Source organism: Panthera uncia (genome assembly GCF_023721935.1).
Source record: "Panthera uncia isolate 11264 chromosome E2 unlocalized genomic scaffold, Puncia_PCG_1.0 HiC_scaffold_20, whole genome shotgun sequence".
In the NCBI taxonomy this organism is placed as follows: domain Eukaryota; kingdom Metazoa; phylum Chordata; class Mammalia; order Carnivora; family Felidae; genus Panthera; species Panthera uncia.
This window is the reverse complement of record NW_026057589.1, coordinates 9,282,343-9,301,403: the sequence shown is the minus strand read 5'-3', so window position 1 is coordinate 9,301,403 and position 19,061 is coordinate 9,282,343. Positions and strand designations below refer to the sequence as shown.

General features: G+C 32.7%; 1 protein-coding gene across 5 annotated transcripts in view; it reads right to left on the bottom strand.

Moving 5' to 3' along the window:
* NFAT5 (nuclear factor of activated T cells 5) overlaps nucleotides 1-19,061 on the bottom strand; it is a 117,368-nt gene that overhangs the window by 46,809 nt on the left and 51,498 nt on the right. For 4 of the 5 annotated variants that reach the window (XM_049622419.1, XM_049622420.1, XM_049622422.1 and 1 more), the window contains 4 exons: nucleotides 9,828-10,386; nucleotides 4,876-5,068; nucleotides 2,646-2,836; nucleotides 327-499 (listed from right to left, as the gene is read on the bottom strand). In XM_049622419.1, coding sequence (XP_049478376.1) covers nucleotides 327-499; nucleotides 2,646-2,836; nucleotides 4,876-5,068; nucleotides 9,828-10,386 — 1,116 coding nt within the window. Of the gene's footprint in view, nucleotides 1-326; nucleotides 500-2,645; nucleotides 2,837-4,875; nucleotides 5,069-9,827; nucleotides 10,387-10,836; nucleotides 10,899-19,061 lie in introns of all 5 variants that reach the window. The other variant, XM_049622424.1, reaches the window with a different exon arrangement.

The following is a 19,061-nucleotide window of genomic DNA, read 5'->3' as shown; positions in this document are numbered from 1 at the left end:
TATTTATTTTGGGACAGAGAGAGACAGAGCATGAACGGGGGAGGGGCAGAGAGAGAGGGAGACACAGAATCGGAAACAGGCTCCAGGCTCCGAGCCATCAGCCCAGAGCCTGACGCGGGGCTCGAACTCACGGACCGCGAGATCGTGACCTGGCTGAAGTCGGACGCTTAACCGACTGCGCCACCCAGGCGCCCTGACTACAACTTTTAAAATGCTTCAAATTTTGCACCATTATAAGCTACAGTCTTTAAAACATCTGAAATTTAGCTATGTCTGAAAATTAATAGAAAACAAAACAAAAAAAACTTGATATGTATTTTACTTACTACATAAAATCGGAGAGGAGGGTGTTTGCAGTGTCAAAGTGGAGCCATCTTTCCTTGTGATATTAACTCTAAAAACCAATCTTGCACGAGTGCTTTTTTTCTTGGAACCAGCAATTCCTATTCTGGCTTCAACATCAGCATTCCTCAATTTCAATATCCCTACGCAGTCCACCCTGACACAGAAAAAAATACATTAACCAATATTTTCTGTTATATAAATAGCACAATATTCTTAACCAAATAAGTTTCTTTTTTAAAAAATTTGCTAATTATTAATTTTTTGAATATGTAATACAATCATAACGTTCCAAATTCAAAAAATACAGAAGGGTAAATTCTGAATATTCATAATTCTTAACCTTGACAACTTTTCATTTACAATAATGCAAAAAGTAGTAAAGTAAAATCACTATTTCAAAATCGGAACGTAAGTAATAGCTTACAAGAGATACTTTTGCCTTTTTTTTTTTTTTTTTTTTTTGAGAGAAAGAGACCATGCAAGCAAGGGAGGGGCAGAAAGAGAGGGAGAGAATCCCAAGCAGGCTCCACGCCCAGCACAGAGCCCCACATATGCCTGATCTCACGACCACAAGATCATGATCCCAGGCAAAATCAAGAGCCCTATACCTAACTGACTGAGCCACCCAGGCACCCTAGCCATTTTTTAATTTTAATTTTAATTTATTTATTTTTAAAGTATGCTCAACATGGGGCTCAAACTCATGACCCTGAGATTAAGAGTCATATATTCTACTGACTGAGCCAGCCAGGCATCCCAATCGCTGTTTTTAGAAAATAAATGGGGGTGTCTGGGTGGCTGTCAGTTAAGCATCTGATTTCAGCTCGGGTCATGGTATTGGGTTCTTGAGTTCAAGCCACACATCAGGCTCTGTGCTGGTGGTATGGAGCCTGCTTGGGATTCCCTTTTCCTCCCTCTAATTCTGCCCCTTCCCCACTTGCATGCTTGCTCTCTCAAAATAAATAAACTTGAAATACATAAATAGATAGATAGATAAATGTAGCCTCTTTATTTTTGTAGCTAATTCAGATATTAAAATAGAAGGAATGAATTTTACTTAAAACAAAAACAAAAACAAAAACAAAAACAAAAACACACTAGCAAACTGTCCCCAAAAGAACGGAACACTACATAGCCATTAAAATATATGCCAAAAAATATTTACTATATGGAAAATGCTGATGGTAAGTGAAAGCAAGGTTACAAAACACTTATAATGAATAAGTACTATTTTTATAAACAGTAATTCCCTTCCTTTCTTCCACTATATATATTTTTATAATTTTCAAAAGTTAAAAAACAAGTCTACTATTTTTCAAAAATTTTCTTTTCCAATTAACCTCTTATTACTCAAAATGGCTTTCAAAAGGAAACTGAAAATTAAATAGAGAAATGTCATTAGCTATTTTTTTTTCTTTTTTTTTTTTTCTTTTTTTTATTTTTGGGACAGAGAGAGACAGAGCATGAACGGGGGAGGGGCAGAGAGAGAGGGAGACACAGAATCGGAAACAGGCTCCAGGCTCCGAGCCATCAGCCCAGAGCCTGACGCGGGGCTCGAACTCACGGACCGCGAGATCGTGACCTGGCTGAAGTCGGACGCTTAACCGACTGCGCCACCCAGGCGCCCCTAGAAATGTCATTAGCTATTTCAATACAAATAATTACAACATAAGTCTACCCCTTATCAATATATTTGCTGCTGTTATGGTTTCAAATTTAGGATAAAATCCCTTGACAAAAGGCTTAAGAAAAAATGTTTTAATTTAAATTATTAACACCTCATATTTTTTAGGCAATGAAAATGCATATGACAGGAAAAAAAACATACTCCCAGTACATTCTTTTTTAATATAGGAAAACAAAAATAGAAGGTGAATTTAGAACAGCAACATGCTTTTCCACATCAGGATGGGTCAAGGTACCATGAAAGGTCTCTGTCAAATAGTTTTCTAATGCAAATACTAAGAATTTAGGAGAACAAATCAAATGGTTTGTAGTTTTTATTTTTAATGTTACTTTTATTAGTCCCAACAAATTAGTCCATATTATTTCCAAAAAAGCCATTATTCCACCTGGCTTTTATTTCCTTGCCTTTCATCATAGGAATTCTATGGCAAAGGGAAAAGAGCTCATTTTGACCAATTACCATTCTGCATTAATCTACGTTTTTATTTGTAATGTTTAAAACATTTTAATACAATACTCAAAATCTTCTTTTTTTTACACTAGAAACTAAAATTTTTTTCCTGCCCACTGCAAAAGTGTAATGTATACTGAAAAAATTTTTACTAAGTACTTACGCCAATGTCATGTTGTTGCTTGGATCAAGGCCAACTTCTATAACAGTAGTGCCTTCAATGTCCACCTCTTTACAGGGAGTTGTATTTCGCCCAGTTACCCTGCAGGCCTGATAAAATCCATGTGGTTTCACTCGACCAGAGTCATTGCCCACAAACACTTGCAACACTACTGGCTCATTATGGCCCTCCAGCTGGAGTGAGATAACATAGAACATAAAGACTAATTAGCATTTCAAATAATCTAATTGTCAAATCAAACATTTAAGACCAAGTTCTACATTTATAACTAGATAACACTAAAGAAATAATTTAAATCCTCAAGAAAACCAAAAGTAAAATATTTTCATAAAGAGGAGAATTGGCTAAGTTTTTGCAGGAAATTATAAGTTTTAATCCTGTAATAATCACATTTTGATTAAAATGTTATATGTTTAATGATAAATTGTCATTTACAATTAATTTGTACAACCAGATGCAAATGAATACACAGTCCTTTATGTATTTATAAATTTATGGACTGCCAAAGCATGTGGGTTACTCAAAATTTACCATCACTACTAACGGAAAATTCATTAAACTATGTTAGTGGCATCATCATCATCATCATCATCATCATCATCAAATGTGTACACATACTGAATTTTTACTCTTTTAAAACTATTTGAATAGAAAAGTATTTGAAGTACAGCTATATAAATAATAAGGAAATGTAACTCATTTGCATAGGTTAGATACATATCCACAACCTCATGAAATTCTGGGCCAAAACATTATGGTTTGAAAAAGTGTTAGTTCAAACCAGGATCTATGGATCCTTACAAGTCTCTAACATGCTTTCATAAATTATAATTTATAATTTGTTGAAGAATGAATAAATAAAATAGCATTTGGGAACAAATCTTTCCAATGCTGATTTTTGTTCAGGTTTATAGTTAAACAGTGAAGCTACTAATATAGAATGCATAAAATCACAAAATAACTTGTACAATGTACACCAAAGTACTTTAAAAGATTCATACATCTTTTGTAACCCAGTATAGCAATATCTCTGTGAAACGATATCATGAGGGAAATAAATAGACAAAGAAGCAATCTACCTAAACCACTAGCAGTACCTAGAACAGTGTCTGGCACATAGAGGGGTGCTTATTTGTTGAATGAATGAATAGATAAACCTTTAAGGTCAATTCACTCCCTATCAGAGATAATTAATCTAATAATACTTCTGACCAGAGAGTACTTAACCAAAGCATAACTTAAAGTCAGATCAATATGGGTTAAAAATACTAACCAACCTATCAAAATGTCTGGTCAAACAAATATTTATAAAAAGCATGACTTAAACTTATCATTTACCTATTACTTCTTCTGAGTCTGGGGGAATGAGGATGGGGTTGGTGTGATGAGTAGCAGAGGAATAGGAGTGACACTGTACGTGGGACTATTAACCAACCTTATTAATGACCATGGATAGATTTCCTGATCCTAAATTTCTACCATTATTCCATTAAAATTTAAAATGAAAAGCAAGCCAAGTAAATACTAACATTACATCTACACAAACTGTGTTTAACAAGAATTTACCACGTGACTAGTCAAAATTCCTACGTTTAATGTTTTACAAGGGGTAGGAACACTTGTTAAACATCCCCCACTCACTCCTTTTTGGTTTATCTTCAAAGAGAAATATTCTTTGTAACAAAGTTTCCCAGGGGCTGAAATTTAAGCCCCTTTTTTCTTTTAGTCTGAATTCTGAAAAGATGAAGAATCAGTTAATATCCTATTTCTCAAACTGAAGATTTGAATTATCTATCAACTAATTCTTTTCTGAAATGAATAGTCCTGATTCCTTTAGCCATCTCAAAAACCTTATTTTCCAAGTCCATACTAATTTCTACAATATTTCACTTTAAATGAATTCACTTTAAAATTTCTTCTTAAATACTAAGTTTGGGAAGAAGTGAATATAGTTGCTACCAATGTCAAATATAAGGGGAATGTAATTCATAAATTCCAAATATTATTGGGAACACATTCTCACTTCCCCTTTCATCTAAACTAAAAATCAAATTAAAGTAACAATACTGGGCTTATGATTCAGTCAGACTTGCTTTAATTTCCATTATATACGGTAATTCTACCATTTATTTTAGGCAGCTTTTGCCAGTTAAAAACAAAATAACTAGTAAGCAAAACTGGAGAAAATTCTTTTGCTAAATAAAGTAAGTACCTTTACTGTAGGAAAGCCTTGCTGTGTTCTATCCTTTACTGAGCCACGGCTACCCTCAGTCAGGTACCGAGCTCGGTGCTGGGTCTCAGGCTGTACAACTATCTTCAGCTCCTTTCCCTCACTTTTAACAGGATACTGTCCGCACAACATAGGGCTCTTCTTTACTCCACTGCCTTTTTGGTTTTCCAATGTTCTGAGAAGTCAAAGCACAACACAGAAAGAGTATCAAGAAGAAGTTTTTTTGGTTTTTGTTTGTTTTTTTTTTCTTTTACAAAAGTCATCTAAGGTAAAGGAAGGAACAGAAAAGGCAGTGTCATTAAAAACAACTGATAATCCTAACGACAAAATAAAACACAGCCTAAGGGAAGACACATTCCATAAGCAAAGTATCTTTTTAAACTTTTAAATAAAATTTAACTATACAATGCAAAAATAAAAGAAAGTAAATTGGACAGGGAAGACAACACCTATGTGTGGTAGGAGGAATGGAGGAAGAATGAATGTTAATGAACAGAAAAATAACAGGTAAGAGAATAGCGAATGTCACTATAACCTTTCACAATGCACTTCAGTCAAAACAAATTTAAAAAATTACACATATATGTGAGTGTAATATAAAACTATAAGATTAACTACCATTATTTTCTAATCAGACTTGCAATGCAAAAGAAAAGAGGGGTAGCAAAAAGAAATGAAGGCCTTAAAAAACAATCTAAAGTACATGTAGCATATATTTTTGGAGGATATCTTTTTCAGTACAATTTTTCTGAAAAAATTATAATAAAAAATCAGTGATCCAATTTTTATTGGGAAATCAGATTTATTCTAACCAATCTTTCCTAGAAGTACAATTTTTCACAGTGTTTTTAGTTATGATTAAATAATTAAAGCCCTTAGCATATAAAATCTTTATAATCTGGCCTTTACAGATAGGCAATCTATTTTTTAAAATTGTATTTCTAATATCTATTTGTTTATCATTCATTTGCTGTGTGGAATGTATGTTCAAAGAAAAATATTTCAACCGGTGGTTAGGACTTTAGGTCAACACCTTTCATTTGAGGCACTGCAAATATGTGATAAAATAAATATAAAACAATACTATTAGTTTTAAAACAGATTTAAAATTACCCATGTACATTTTAAAATAGAGTCAGGGCCTATACTGCTTTCTGTATGCCTCACATTGAAAATACAGGAGCTAAGAGATGACTATGGACAAAATCTCCAAAAGCAAACAGATCCCAGGAGGAATGTTATGATTTCAAACAAAGAAGAGCAACAGTGGCTAAGAAGCCTTAAACCTGCCCCTAATGTTTAACCCTCCAGCTCTAAGTTGTTGCCTCTATTATCAATAACAAAAAGAAGAAATGCTGTACTCTCAATGAAACCAGGCACTGGGATGAACCTCATAGTGAGGAAAGGGACAGAAGGATGGAGAAGAGAAGAAATGTGAAGTAAGACTGACTAGGTAAGTGGGAGAGTTCTGAGGGCTGGTACTGTGCTCCATCGTTTTCACATTCCCTGAACCTTGCACAATTCCTGAAGCTGCAGGTGCTGAAAAAATAGTTGTTGTTGCAAATAGGAAAAAGAAAGGGACAAAGAAAAGAAAGCAGAATAAAAAGAGTTCCTATAATATCAAGATGAAGAAGACTGGATCCTCGGATTCCTGGCCAAGGAATGCCATTCATGTAAGTTTCACATACTTAAGTCAAAGATTACCCGTGTAAGTCATTTAAAAGGCCCTGCAAGAATACATTCTATGAATCAAAGTACTGAGTTGAAACTGGAACAATGGGCAACAAATCCTATTTTTCTGTTCATCATTCTAGGTAGAAATTCAAACATGTGCTCTCAATACAATGTGCAGTCCCTTACATATGAAACTCTACAATTGTATCATTTTATATTTATTTTTAAATTCAAAGCAAAAAAATTCACTTACTGAAACTATGTAAAAACACCCCCTAAATATTCAATGAAAAGGACCAAAAGAAAATATAGTAAAATACTAATAGGAGTTGTATCGAGTGACTAAATTATAGGTTATTTATTTTCTTCTATTTTTCTGCATGTTTGTAATTAATATCTATTAATTTTATAATAGAAAAGGGAAAACTTTAGCTCGAATTATAAGGAAAATTTAGCATACCAATGAATTTGGCAAGATACAGTTTTTATATTCACTTAAGCTAGCCAAGCTAGTATTGATGAGGATAAACAGATAAACACAAGTTTTATTATTTTAGTAAAACAAAATATTTCATTTGGGATGAAGACTAGTGAGTGAGTTGACACAGTATACACATTATGGCTTAAAGAATAGTCCATGTAACTAAACAATTTTTGAAATGATACTTTTAAAAGCCCTTAAAACTACTTTTATTCTCTAAGGCTTAAATGTACAGATGGAATACATATATATTTAGATCTTCAGACATGTACAACAATGAAAATGTCAACTAATTCTTAGAAAAGAAGTCAGTGAAATTAGTAATTTTTAAGGCACAATGGCTTACAGTTAATTGTATGGGATTTTACTTCTAAATGGCATCCAAAAAGCTAAGTCCTTTGTCTTATTATATTCTATTCAGAAGTCTTAAAATGGCATTCTAATTCCTATGTGCTATGTATCCTTCTAGTTGTCTGTCACACAAAAAAATAATTTACACTACAAAATGCCTAAAAGGAGTTTCACATTACATTATACCTTAATTTTCAGGACTATCTAGAAAAAACATAAGCCTACTGATGCTCAGAACATTTAGTTGAAGAATTTAAGAACGTGGCTAAGGAATGTTTAAATATTGAGTAATTTTTTTTTAAGTGACTTTGGTTTTTTAATAAACTCTCTTATATAATACCTTAATTATACAAAAATGCTATTTCCATCTTGAAGATCAATAAACTGCTGTTTAAACATATTTCAGAGTACATTTCCTACAATTCAGTATTATATAAATTGTAAATTTATGGCACATTATGATATCTAAGGCTATATATACCTTATCCCTCAAAAGATTTCTGAATTTCTTTCATGTTTCTAATGCCTTTCTTATTGAAGAGTATAGGACTTTAGCTTGAGATCCTCTTAATAACTGCTTTCAAAAGCCTATGTTTCAATATATTTACATATTGCTTTATCCTTTCCTTGATATAGTTCTTATCTATTCAAAATTTAAACTTCTTCCACCACTTCTATTTGCCAGTGTCAAATATTTTTCCATTACCTAAGAAGCTGGACATTTCTTCTTCTGCTTGATGAGTTTCTGTTCCATGAATTATTTCATGAGAGATTTTGTCTCGACAAATGTTATTATACTTTCCCTGGGTAACCTCAAATCATTTCTAAGATATATCTATCATACAAAAGCAGAAGCAGAAAAGATGTAGGTCAAGATCTCTCTTAACAGGAACTGCAAATGATATGTGTTGACTAACCCTATGTCAAAATTCTATTTGTTCTTCATTTGGACCTTTAATGTTTATTTCAGTATAACAATGAAAATCTCTCTTTTGGAACTTAAAAAAACAAAAAAAAACAAAAAACCTTTTGCATTGAAACCCAAATAAACGCATGCTCGTATTTAATGACAGATATACATGAGCCTTTTAAATCTGTGCTACTACATTTCAGAGCATTATTCTATAGCTACTAGTTCTACAAGTATGTTTTGAAATTAGCTCTAATGGTAACATTTTAGGAAAAGGTTAGTCTTGTTTTCTTTTAGATAATTTTTTAATCTGGACTTCCTAAAAAGAAAAAACATTTAAATGTTTATTTTTATTTAACTACATCACTCCAAAGGGGTTTTAAGTGAGAGTAGAGAAGAAAATAATATAAAATAATTATGCTTAAATGGTAGATATTGCTTAAAAATGTACTGAGAGAACATTTAAGAACAAGTTAAATATACATTAAGAATACTCTCCATAATAGTCAACCAGATTACTAACTTAAAAGATAAGAATGATGTCATCAAGTAGTAAACCAACCAAAAGCTTCTGCATCACTCTTTGTAACAACCTGAAATTGTAGGAGATTCTGGGTCAACTAAAGGACCATAATCTGCCTCCCCAAAAAGTAATCTCTTAAAATCCACTGAATTAAATTTGGTCAAAATTATATTGAATGTAATAGGAAAATGTAACTAAAAGTCTAGCAATTAAATATAATAAAAGTACTAAAAGAATTTTAAAAAGTTAAAAATAAGTCATAGTATTCTATACTGTAGCAATAAATATTCTATAATATGGCCATTGAAATATATTTATTTACAAATATATTTATAGTGGGTGCTGCAGACTGGCAGAGATGAATGAGAACTCAAATATGTACCATGATCCTGTTCTATCATGCTTTCAATACATAAACCCAGAATCACAGGGGAAAAAAATTAGTGATCTATTTACTTTTTTTTAAAGGTCAGGAGAATGTATTAAAGAAAAAGCTTAAAATAAATACAAGAATCAATGCAGCTTTTTCTTGTTTTCATCAAATAAAAGAGAAAGTCAAACCCTTACAGACATGGAAATGGGTTGAACCATATGGGGAGACAACATGAAAGAACACAAACTAGCCCTTTTTGAATGTGTTGAAGTTGTTTAACTACAGCCATTACACTGCTAGTTATTTGTCTGAGTAAAAATATTTTTAAATCCTTTTAAAATATAAATCCATTTGAAATTTAAAAATTATGTCAAAACAGATTATTTTCTACTACTTAATCATACTCATAATAAGATACCTATTGCTAAAATCTATTAATATGTTTTTCTCTAGCGAAACTTGGTAATTTTAAGTTCGAATTTTCATGTATTTCAATGATAAAATCAGTATTTGCTTTTATATTCAAACTTAAGCTGAGCAATTACAAAAAGTGGGGAATGATTTATTTTTCTTGCTTGTTTTGCACAATGGTGATAAAACTTTAAAAAATGTGAATACCAACCCATTTCCTGCTTTTGAGTTGCCTTTGTTGTCCGTGGTAAGCTGAGAAAGCACATAGTGAGGTGCTTTGGCACTGTCGGCATCAAATATATCCATATTAGATTCTTCACAATCTCGTCGTTTGACCCCCGGCCTCTGCTTTGGATTTCGTTTTCGTGATTTACGAGGTACCTCAGTGTTATCATTGTAGGAACTGGTGCTCATGTTACTGAAGTTGGAGGGGGAATCCTCCATCCACATACTGCAGCTCTGCTCTGATTCCAATCCACACCCCTCATCCTGGCAGGACATCCGACTGTTATCCAGCAAGTCCTCAGGTGGTGGTGAGATGTACAAGACTGTGTGCCTCTTCGGTGTTGATGGATGCTGCTGAACTGTGTTACTGGTTAACTGCTTTTCACTTACCCCTCTGTTACTTACCCCCAAGGCTGAGGAGCAGCTCTCCACTTGCATAGCCTTGCTGTCGGTGACTGAGGTAGAATAAATGGTAGGGCTGGAAGAGGTGGTAAAGGAGCTGCAAGCACCGCCCATGGAGGAAGAGGAGGGAGCTGAAGAAGCATCTGCAGTGTACAATTTAAGAGTAAATACACTATACATGTTTTCACCTATGCTGGCTAGCAGTCCCATTGAAAATGTGATTTGTGAACTGATTGTTTTTCCCCAAAATGAATAGTTGGAATTTGGTTAAGTTTTAGAATATAAATGCTTCAAGCAATACAAAGCCTAAAAAACGCAATTTTAAAAAATGCCCAAATAGCAATATTTTACTTGTGTTAGAATTGATAGATTTTAAAAAATCTAATTTAATGTTTAAAGCTGTAAAGCAAGAATAAAGCTTTTATTGCCTCAGCTGGATATTCTGTTGAATTTTAATCATTTAAAATAATAAAGAAAACCCCAATATGAAATATAAGCTTGTGGTCCACATTCAATGCCAATTAAATAATTTATTATAGAATTTGAAAAGTGGGACTGTGCTTAGCCACAAAATATTAAAATAAGTTTCTAACCTATGAAGCAGAGAACTACAGGTCATTTTTAATGCAGACACTCCCTGCTTCAGAGGCAAATCCTGGAATAAAAATATGAGAAAATAAATGAGAAAAGAGCTGCTGATTATTCCAGATATCAATTATAAAATGAGAAATAAATAGAAAAAATATATAATCAACTGAATTGGAGGCAAAATGGAACTGGTACCATCACTATGATTATTGTAAAATCTAGAATTAAAGTGAAAAAAGTTTGATTTGGAATATGCTGGGCTGTGGAAAATAAGGAAGTTAACCACTGAGGGTATCCAGAAGTTAGAAATGGCAGTTCAAAACCATGATCTCTAAAATAAATAAATCCATCCTTTATGGCAGAATGAAAAGCAGAGTAAGGACTGATTACTGGATGGATATTTCTTACAACATCCTTAATTACACACTCAGCAATTGGTTACCACTATCCAATACCCCTCTCTTTAAAGGGCCTGCTTGATTTTAACCAGTTAGGGAATTTCTTAATATGAGTAACAGTAACTTTTATTGACCGAAGTCTAACAAAAAAGAGGTTTAAACAAAAAAAATTCTAGTCTTGGGGAAGGTTTTTTGTAAAAGCCATTTCTTTATTACATCTAGCAAAAAAGATTTAAATAGACCTTTTCAAAATGGGTGGCAACTGGCAGAACAGCTTGTTGAAAAATAATACTACTTTAACCCTTAACAGCACAGCCTCAGAGGCATACTAATAACGTTAAGGTTGGACGTTTTTAGTTCTAAAATTTTAGAAATACCGTTTGATCTTGTATAAGATACAGAAAGGTTGATAATCATACACAAAACTAAAAATACATAATAACATTTAATTTAATTTAATACGGAGAACTAAAATATGTTTAAAGCTAAAATTAGTTTTTATCTATAGCCAAGTATGCCACTGTGCTAAAGTGGCAGGATAAAACTTAAAACTGTGATGGGCAGTTATTGGAATTGCAATATTCTTATTAATTACAATGTACAGAGTGAAATGTTAAGAATGCCAATGTTCAGATAATCAAAAGCCAAGTGCCAAAGATCATTCTTAAAAACATGTACCAGAACACTTAAATTATTTGAAATCGCTAAATTCACCCATATTTTTCACTGCTGTCAAAGCTGAAGAGCACAGTAATTAATATTAGCCATTAATGATGCAATCTACATAATGCCACATGGTAATATTTTTCCCAACTACCATAAGTCAAAGAACCTAGAGCAATAAGATGATACCAGTTCCATTTTCCAGTTTGTATCCTTGTCAAATGCAGTAGCTGAAATTGGAAAATTCAGTCACTTTAAACTGCATTCCAATTTAAAGAAAAATTTATCAATTTTGTATCATGCATTAATGCAATGTTTTCTTAGTAAATAAATACTTTAAAAGATTTGTAAAAACTACAAAATCTAGATGCTAATGTCAGTGATAGTTTAGGAGCTGATTTGTAGCCACTTTGGGTTTAAGTTAACAAGTTTTTTTTCTTGTTTTTTTTTTTGAAAAATACTATAAAAATCATTAAAAAATAGAAAAGGTATTATGTATAACATTCCTCCATCTGTTCCAACTATTGGCAAAATTGAAACTAAATTTGTGTGTGTGTATAATAAGCCTCTGTTCTTCATCTTCAGAGAAATAAAAGTAGGCAGCATGCAGTATTTGCAGTGGAACACACAAAACATGCAGCATGAATGCTGTGAATGTGTATTTCTACGAAGCTTCCCCCCACCACCCGCCACCACCCCTCTTTGAATCTAAGTACCATGCACATGAGAATGCAGAATATGAACATCTCAGGGATCCCTGTCCATGACAGATGGAAAGTACCGGTGAAAAGCAATCATGAACTCAAAAGCAAGTCATATGATATTTATGAATTTAATATGCAAGACATTACCTAGCATTGCTCTACAGGTATATATGATTTTATCTTGCAAATCTTATCAAAACAGTCATGGTTATAAAACCCAATTGATATAATCATACATAAACGTCTGTTCTGGGACAGGTATGCCAAACTGTGATCTCATACCCTACATAAATTAAAATATTCTATACATTTTCCTTGGGCACCTAACATATAATTTTTATGTTTTACCTGCAGTTTCCTGGACATACTTATTAAATAAAAAAGTTCATTAGCACAAAACTATGAAACTGAAAACATAAACTCTGTCACAAGACAGCAGTAAGCATTCTCTAATTTAAAAATAGTATTACTTTTTAAAGCTATCTCAGTTTGAGTCTAAATTACAAAGATTCTACTCATTTTAAGACTCTAACAAGACAATTTTTTTAAACTATAAAACTCTTTATAACAATATCAGTGTTACTTTGATGATCATGATAATGGTGTATAAAATCTTCACATAAAGATGTTACATTCTGGTTAGCAAGGGATCACCTAAGTGTAATAATGTTGCCAAATGAAGGGGTGAAGTGGAGAAATATGGGCCTCAATATGGGCCTCTTGAGAACACAGACATCTTTCTTAGACCCTCCCAATAACCTAACATAGTGTTTTGCATGTAGTAAAAATTCAACTTTTTTTTTCTTTGAGTAGGCTCCACATCCAGCGTGGAGCCCAAAGTTCGGCTTGAACTCATGACCCTGAGATCAAGACCTGTAAAAATTCAACTTTTTTATTAAATTAATGGGAAGCCAATATTTGATACATATGTTGAATTATACTAAAATTATATTGGCCAACAAATGTACCAATGTGCCCATGATAGACACATCAGGTTTAAAAAAAAAAGGATGTACTACTCAAAGTGTTTATATTATTACTATAAAGGCATTACCTGATACCAGGGAAGGGTTTAGAAGTAACTTAAGAGTTTAGAGGTAACTATTCGCTATTTCTACAAAGAGTGTGCTAATAACTATCCTTTTTTTTTTTTTTTTTAAGATTTTACTTTTAAGTAATCTCTACCTCCAATGTGGGGCTCGAACTCACAACCCCGAGATCAAGAGTTGCATGCTCCACCGACTGAGACAGCCAGGTGTGCCCCAGTGCTAATAACTCTTTCGTGAAACTATATATAAGCCCTATTATCTACTTGTGTATCAATCCATAAACTGACTAAGAATAAAAAATCCTTAATATTATCTATTAAAAATGCATAAGTGATATTAAAAACACTTTAGATTTCTAAACACAAATTTCTCATTTCCAAGCAGTCCCAGAAAAGCACTAAAAAACATTCCTGGGAATACTGTAAATGTACTTAAAATATCTACAAAGACTTTTCAGTTACTAAATCATTAAATGTCAAGAAACAGCTTAATTGACATTCTGTAGAACTAAAATGCTAATGTAATCCTGCCTCATCTATATATTCTTTTTTAAGTTGTTATAAACAAAATATGCTAATTACCTCTCCTTCTTTTTTGGTTTTGAGTCTCCATTTTTATCCGTTAGGAATGTACAATGTTTCACTGCTACATATTAAAAATAAAAAATTCCAACATAAAAAATTTTATTAACTGGTTTTATTTTCTCACTAAGCAGAATAGTCATAATGTATTTCTATTGTATGCCTTTATAATTTTATTTGTTCTTTAAATCCCTTACCAATCCTTCATAAAGTTGTAAGTTTTTAAATTTTTTTCTTAAACTTATTCTCTTACCTAAGTAACACATGAATAAATTTTTATTATTCATTTTTTCTTTTATGAAAAAATTATCTTTGAATCTAGGGGAATTTTATTTTTCTATAACATTTTCTGTGACTAGAGAGCATGGTAAACCAAAGGGAAAACCCACTTCTATATTTACTAAAAGGCATTTACAATCTCAGAATAGATTAATTCTAAAATGTGTAAGTGAAGTTATCACATACATAGTGTTCTATGTCTACATCTAACAATTCTATTATTAGCATGAGCCAATTACCAGGCCAAATGCCAGTAATGATGGTGAACTGAAATTGTATATTCTTATATGCTTTTAAGAACCAATGGAATCATTAAGGTTCACTATGAGTATTCAAAGTAGCTGGGATAAAAAGAGTGGCAGATAATGCCTTCCCAGATACCCTAGAATTTATAAGTATTATTAGTTTGATGAGAAAGATGAAAATGGGACTTTTAAATGCTACCACATATAGAAACTCGTGTAGATTTTATATATTCCTTGCTTAAACTAAGTTTTGAAATTAAGAACTATTAGTTCTAGATTTGTGAACTAGAAATTATTTTAATTACTGTATCATTTTAGTGCTTAAAATACCATAAAAAAAGACATGACACTTTATATGGAACTAACTACACTTTTATAGAAAGCTTTGAAATTGGAAACATTCTTTAAAGTCCCTAAAAGAAACAAATACCTTTCACTAATTTAAAAGATGTGACAGAAATGACATTTAACTGAGCTTCCAAGATGAAAATGTGATCCTTTAGCATTTAAATATGCACATATATTTTATAACTTTACAACATCCAGGCAAAATCAGTTGAGCTGCCTAAAAATGTCATGAAAACAAAAGCCATAAAATTTTGCAAGTGTGCTTAAGTGAACCAATAGTGGAACGGAGAAGGAGTAAACCACTGACTGTTCAGAAAATAATCTTAAAAAACAATCCAGATATTTCTGGTCTAAAACACTTATTGTTCAACCTTAGTTATCCTTTTTAAGTATTTCATTTTTCTTTCTGGTAACAAAGACTTCAAATCTAAACATCTTGCCTGATAAAAGTCACCAGATACAAGGACAAAATTTCAGATCAAAGAAGAAAGATATCAAGAGAAAAAAATTATAAGGCCAAGATTCATGTTGCTAAGGGATTGAAAAATCTAGAACACACAAAGTGGCTGCAAACCTGCTTTGTCAACACCTTACATGCCAACCTTCGTTTTCTACTTTTCTTCTTCTTCTTCTTATAGTATTAATGTAAAGTTTAAAACTTTACAAAGAGTTTTTAGTTTCAATCAGTATCAATCCACTATTTAGAAACAAAAAAAGAAAGGAAGGAAGGAAGAAAGAAAGAAAGAAAAAAAGACTTATGAAGAAGTCTGAAAACGAGACCGACCTATACCCTGGGTGAGATTGGATGGGTTAAGTGTCTCTGGCACTATTTGTCTTCACTATTGACAGACACTGTCACACAACCCACCACACGATGCCTGTCTCTGAATGGCGAAGCTAGAATGCAAGTTAAGTGTATTAATAGAAAAAACAACTAGCATCCCAGCATATAAAATAAGCAATCCAGATTACTTTACCAAAAGCAAAAGCAAAAAACAAAAATTGTAGGGTTGATCATTTAATTTACATGTTTAACAATTTCAATTTCCCATTTGTACTTTTCCCACCCAACATAAGTTTACATGCCACAATAAGCAATGTTTTAAAACAAACTTAAAAAAAAATTAAATTATCAACATCCAAATAAATGCCATGTGGAAAAATTTCTTATCCAAAATTTTTGTTAACTCATATTCACCAATTTGTTCTCCTGTTTACTAATGCAATCTAATCCATAAGCCAGAATGCTCTCTTTCTTAGATGTTTTTAGGCTGTGCCTTTACCCAAATTCCCTTATAGAGTAGAAGAGAATATGCTCTGACCAATACACTCAAGCAGAAAGACATAATCTGTATTTTAGCAGAAAAAGAATCTTTTCATTTCTCAGGCCAACTTTCACATACTTCTTTATACCCCTAAAAAAAAGTTACCAATTTTCACTTTTAAACTACATACATTTTTGATCCTAGAGGCTCTATTTTAAAAAAATAATTAGCACTGTTGCTGAAGCTGAAATGTTTGTTACTGATTTATTGGACACCATCTTTTTCTTCCCCAGGCCAAGAAATTGCCAGTCAGGGTTCTAATACTACACAATAATTATTCTATTTTTAATCTAAATTCTCCTAAAATAATTATTTTTACCTTGACAGAGTGACATTAATATATTCACAAAATATTTATTAAAGAATGTTTCCCAGGGGCGCCTGGGTGGCTCAGTCAGTTAAGCGGCCGACTTCGGCTCAGGTCATGATCTCGCGGTCCGTGAGTTCGAGCCCCGCGTCGGGCTCTGTGCTGACAGCTCAGAGCCTGGAGCCTGTTTCAGATTCTGTGTCTCCCTCTCTCTGACCCTCCCCTGTTCATGCTCTGTCTCTCCCTGTCTCAAAAATAAATAAAACGTTAAAAAAAAAATTTAAAAAAAAAATGCTTCCTGAAAAATAAAATATTTAGAAAAATTGTAAGTGTTCTGACATTTATAGCAATATTTTAAATATAACTAAGCATGGTGTAAGACATGTACTAGGTATATATTATGCAATTTGGTGGAGGTTTTTTTGTTTTTATTAAAAAAATTTTTTTAAGTTTATTTATTTATTTTGAGAAGAGAGAGAGAAAGTAAGCAGTGGAGGGGCAGAGGTGGGGGGTGGGGTGGAGAGAGAGAGAGAACCCCAAGCAGACTCCTTGCTGTCAGTGCAGAGCCCAACCTGGGGCTTGAACTCACGAACCATGAGATCACAACCTGAACCGAAACCAAGAGTTGGACGTGTCACTGAGTCACCGGGCGCCCCTGCAATTTTTTTTAAATCATTTCCTATTGGAAAAGAAAGATGCTTTCTATGATCCAGTGATTTCAGTACTACCGGGCAGCATCACTGGTCACTACTGGATGAAGAGACTAAAGCCCAGAACAAATCCTTTACCTCAAGTAGATTAAACACAAAGGGGAGTACTTACACTAGCTGATAACTATATTTATCACAATGTCAAAAACTCCAAGAAGTACGGGGGGAAAAAAAAAAAAAAAAAAGACAATCATTTTACTACTTGAAAGGGAATGTTAAGACAAAAACAGAGATTATCACTATATTAACTTAGATAAGAATTAAAAAGAACAAGTCTGAAGGATGCTATTTGAAGGTCACCTTAATGCTTTATCATATAATACACTTTAATATATTTAGGTTAAATAATAAAGGTACTCCTGCCAACTCTAGTCCAATGTCTTCACATTTCTTTGTTTTAGACTAGGAGACCAAAAAGGGGAAAGAAAATAGTTTTTGTATCATTAAAATCTTGTAATATAATTAATCAGATTTTACATCTGGGTCTGTATTAGAGTAGATACTGGATTCAACTGCAGACAAAACAAAGTGTCTAAGCAAAAAACAGAAGGTAAGTCATACATTGCCCTACCAGCAGTTTTGATACCCGATCATGCAAATGTATCACTTTACTTAAAAAAAAAAAAAAAGAAAAAAAAAAAGGAAGAGAATTCGAGGAAGAACTCTTAAATAGTCACCTTTCAGAACATCCCTTTGGGAAATGTCTGTTCTCCCTATGACTCATCATATTCTATCAATGTCTGTTTTATAGACAAGGGCTCCTATTGAGAGAGTGTCAACATGAAAGAATAAGTCAGAATGTAAATACCATGCCCCAAAAGCGGCTCTATCTTGGCTGACAGGCAAAAATTCAAAATAAGGTAAAACACAGACTGGATGAGAAAAGAAAGAAAAAAGCAAAATAAGTTTAAAAACCTTATTTCTATAAAAATAAGATCTATTTTTTAAAACCTTATTAACAAGTGAACACATGAACAAATGAACACATGATACACATTATACAAATGAACAAATGAACACATGATACACATGTGGGAGAAAAGTCAATGTTTACTGAATGATCACTAATTGTTAGGTAATGTTAAGCATTTTACATATTTATACTACTAATAATCTTAAGAAAAAGTTGGTATCAATGTCTATTCACAGGGGCAATATTACAAATTTATTTAACTTCCACAAAATTCTGTCTATATGATAGAAATGATAGTAATGAGATTCAAATTAGATCCTTAAGATTCCAAAACCCGTATTATAATACATGTGTATGTGCATGTGTGTATGAGTGATATCTAGAATATGCCTCTATAGTCCTGGCACTTTGAGGTGCTTTCTCATTTATTTTCTGATTAAATTTAATTGACAGTAACACCTTTTCATGAAGGAATGACATGGGGGGGAATGAGTTTTACCTCAGTGGGCTAAATAAATACTACTGATGGACATCTACTTGCATTTATGAATGAAAAGATAAGGTACCCTCACTTATGCCAAAAATAAGTTCACCAAGCGTCCTATATAGCTCATACCTTTATTACCTTTCTAAATGTTTATTTATTTATTTTGACAGAGAGAAGAGCACATGCATGAGAGAGAGCTGGGCAGGGGCAGAGAGAGGGAG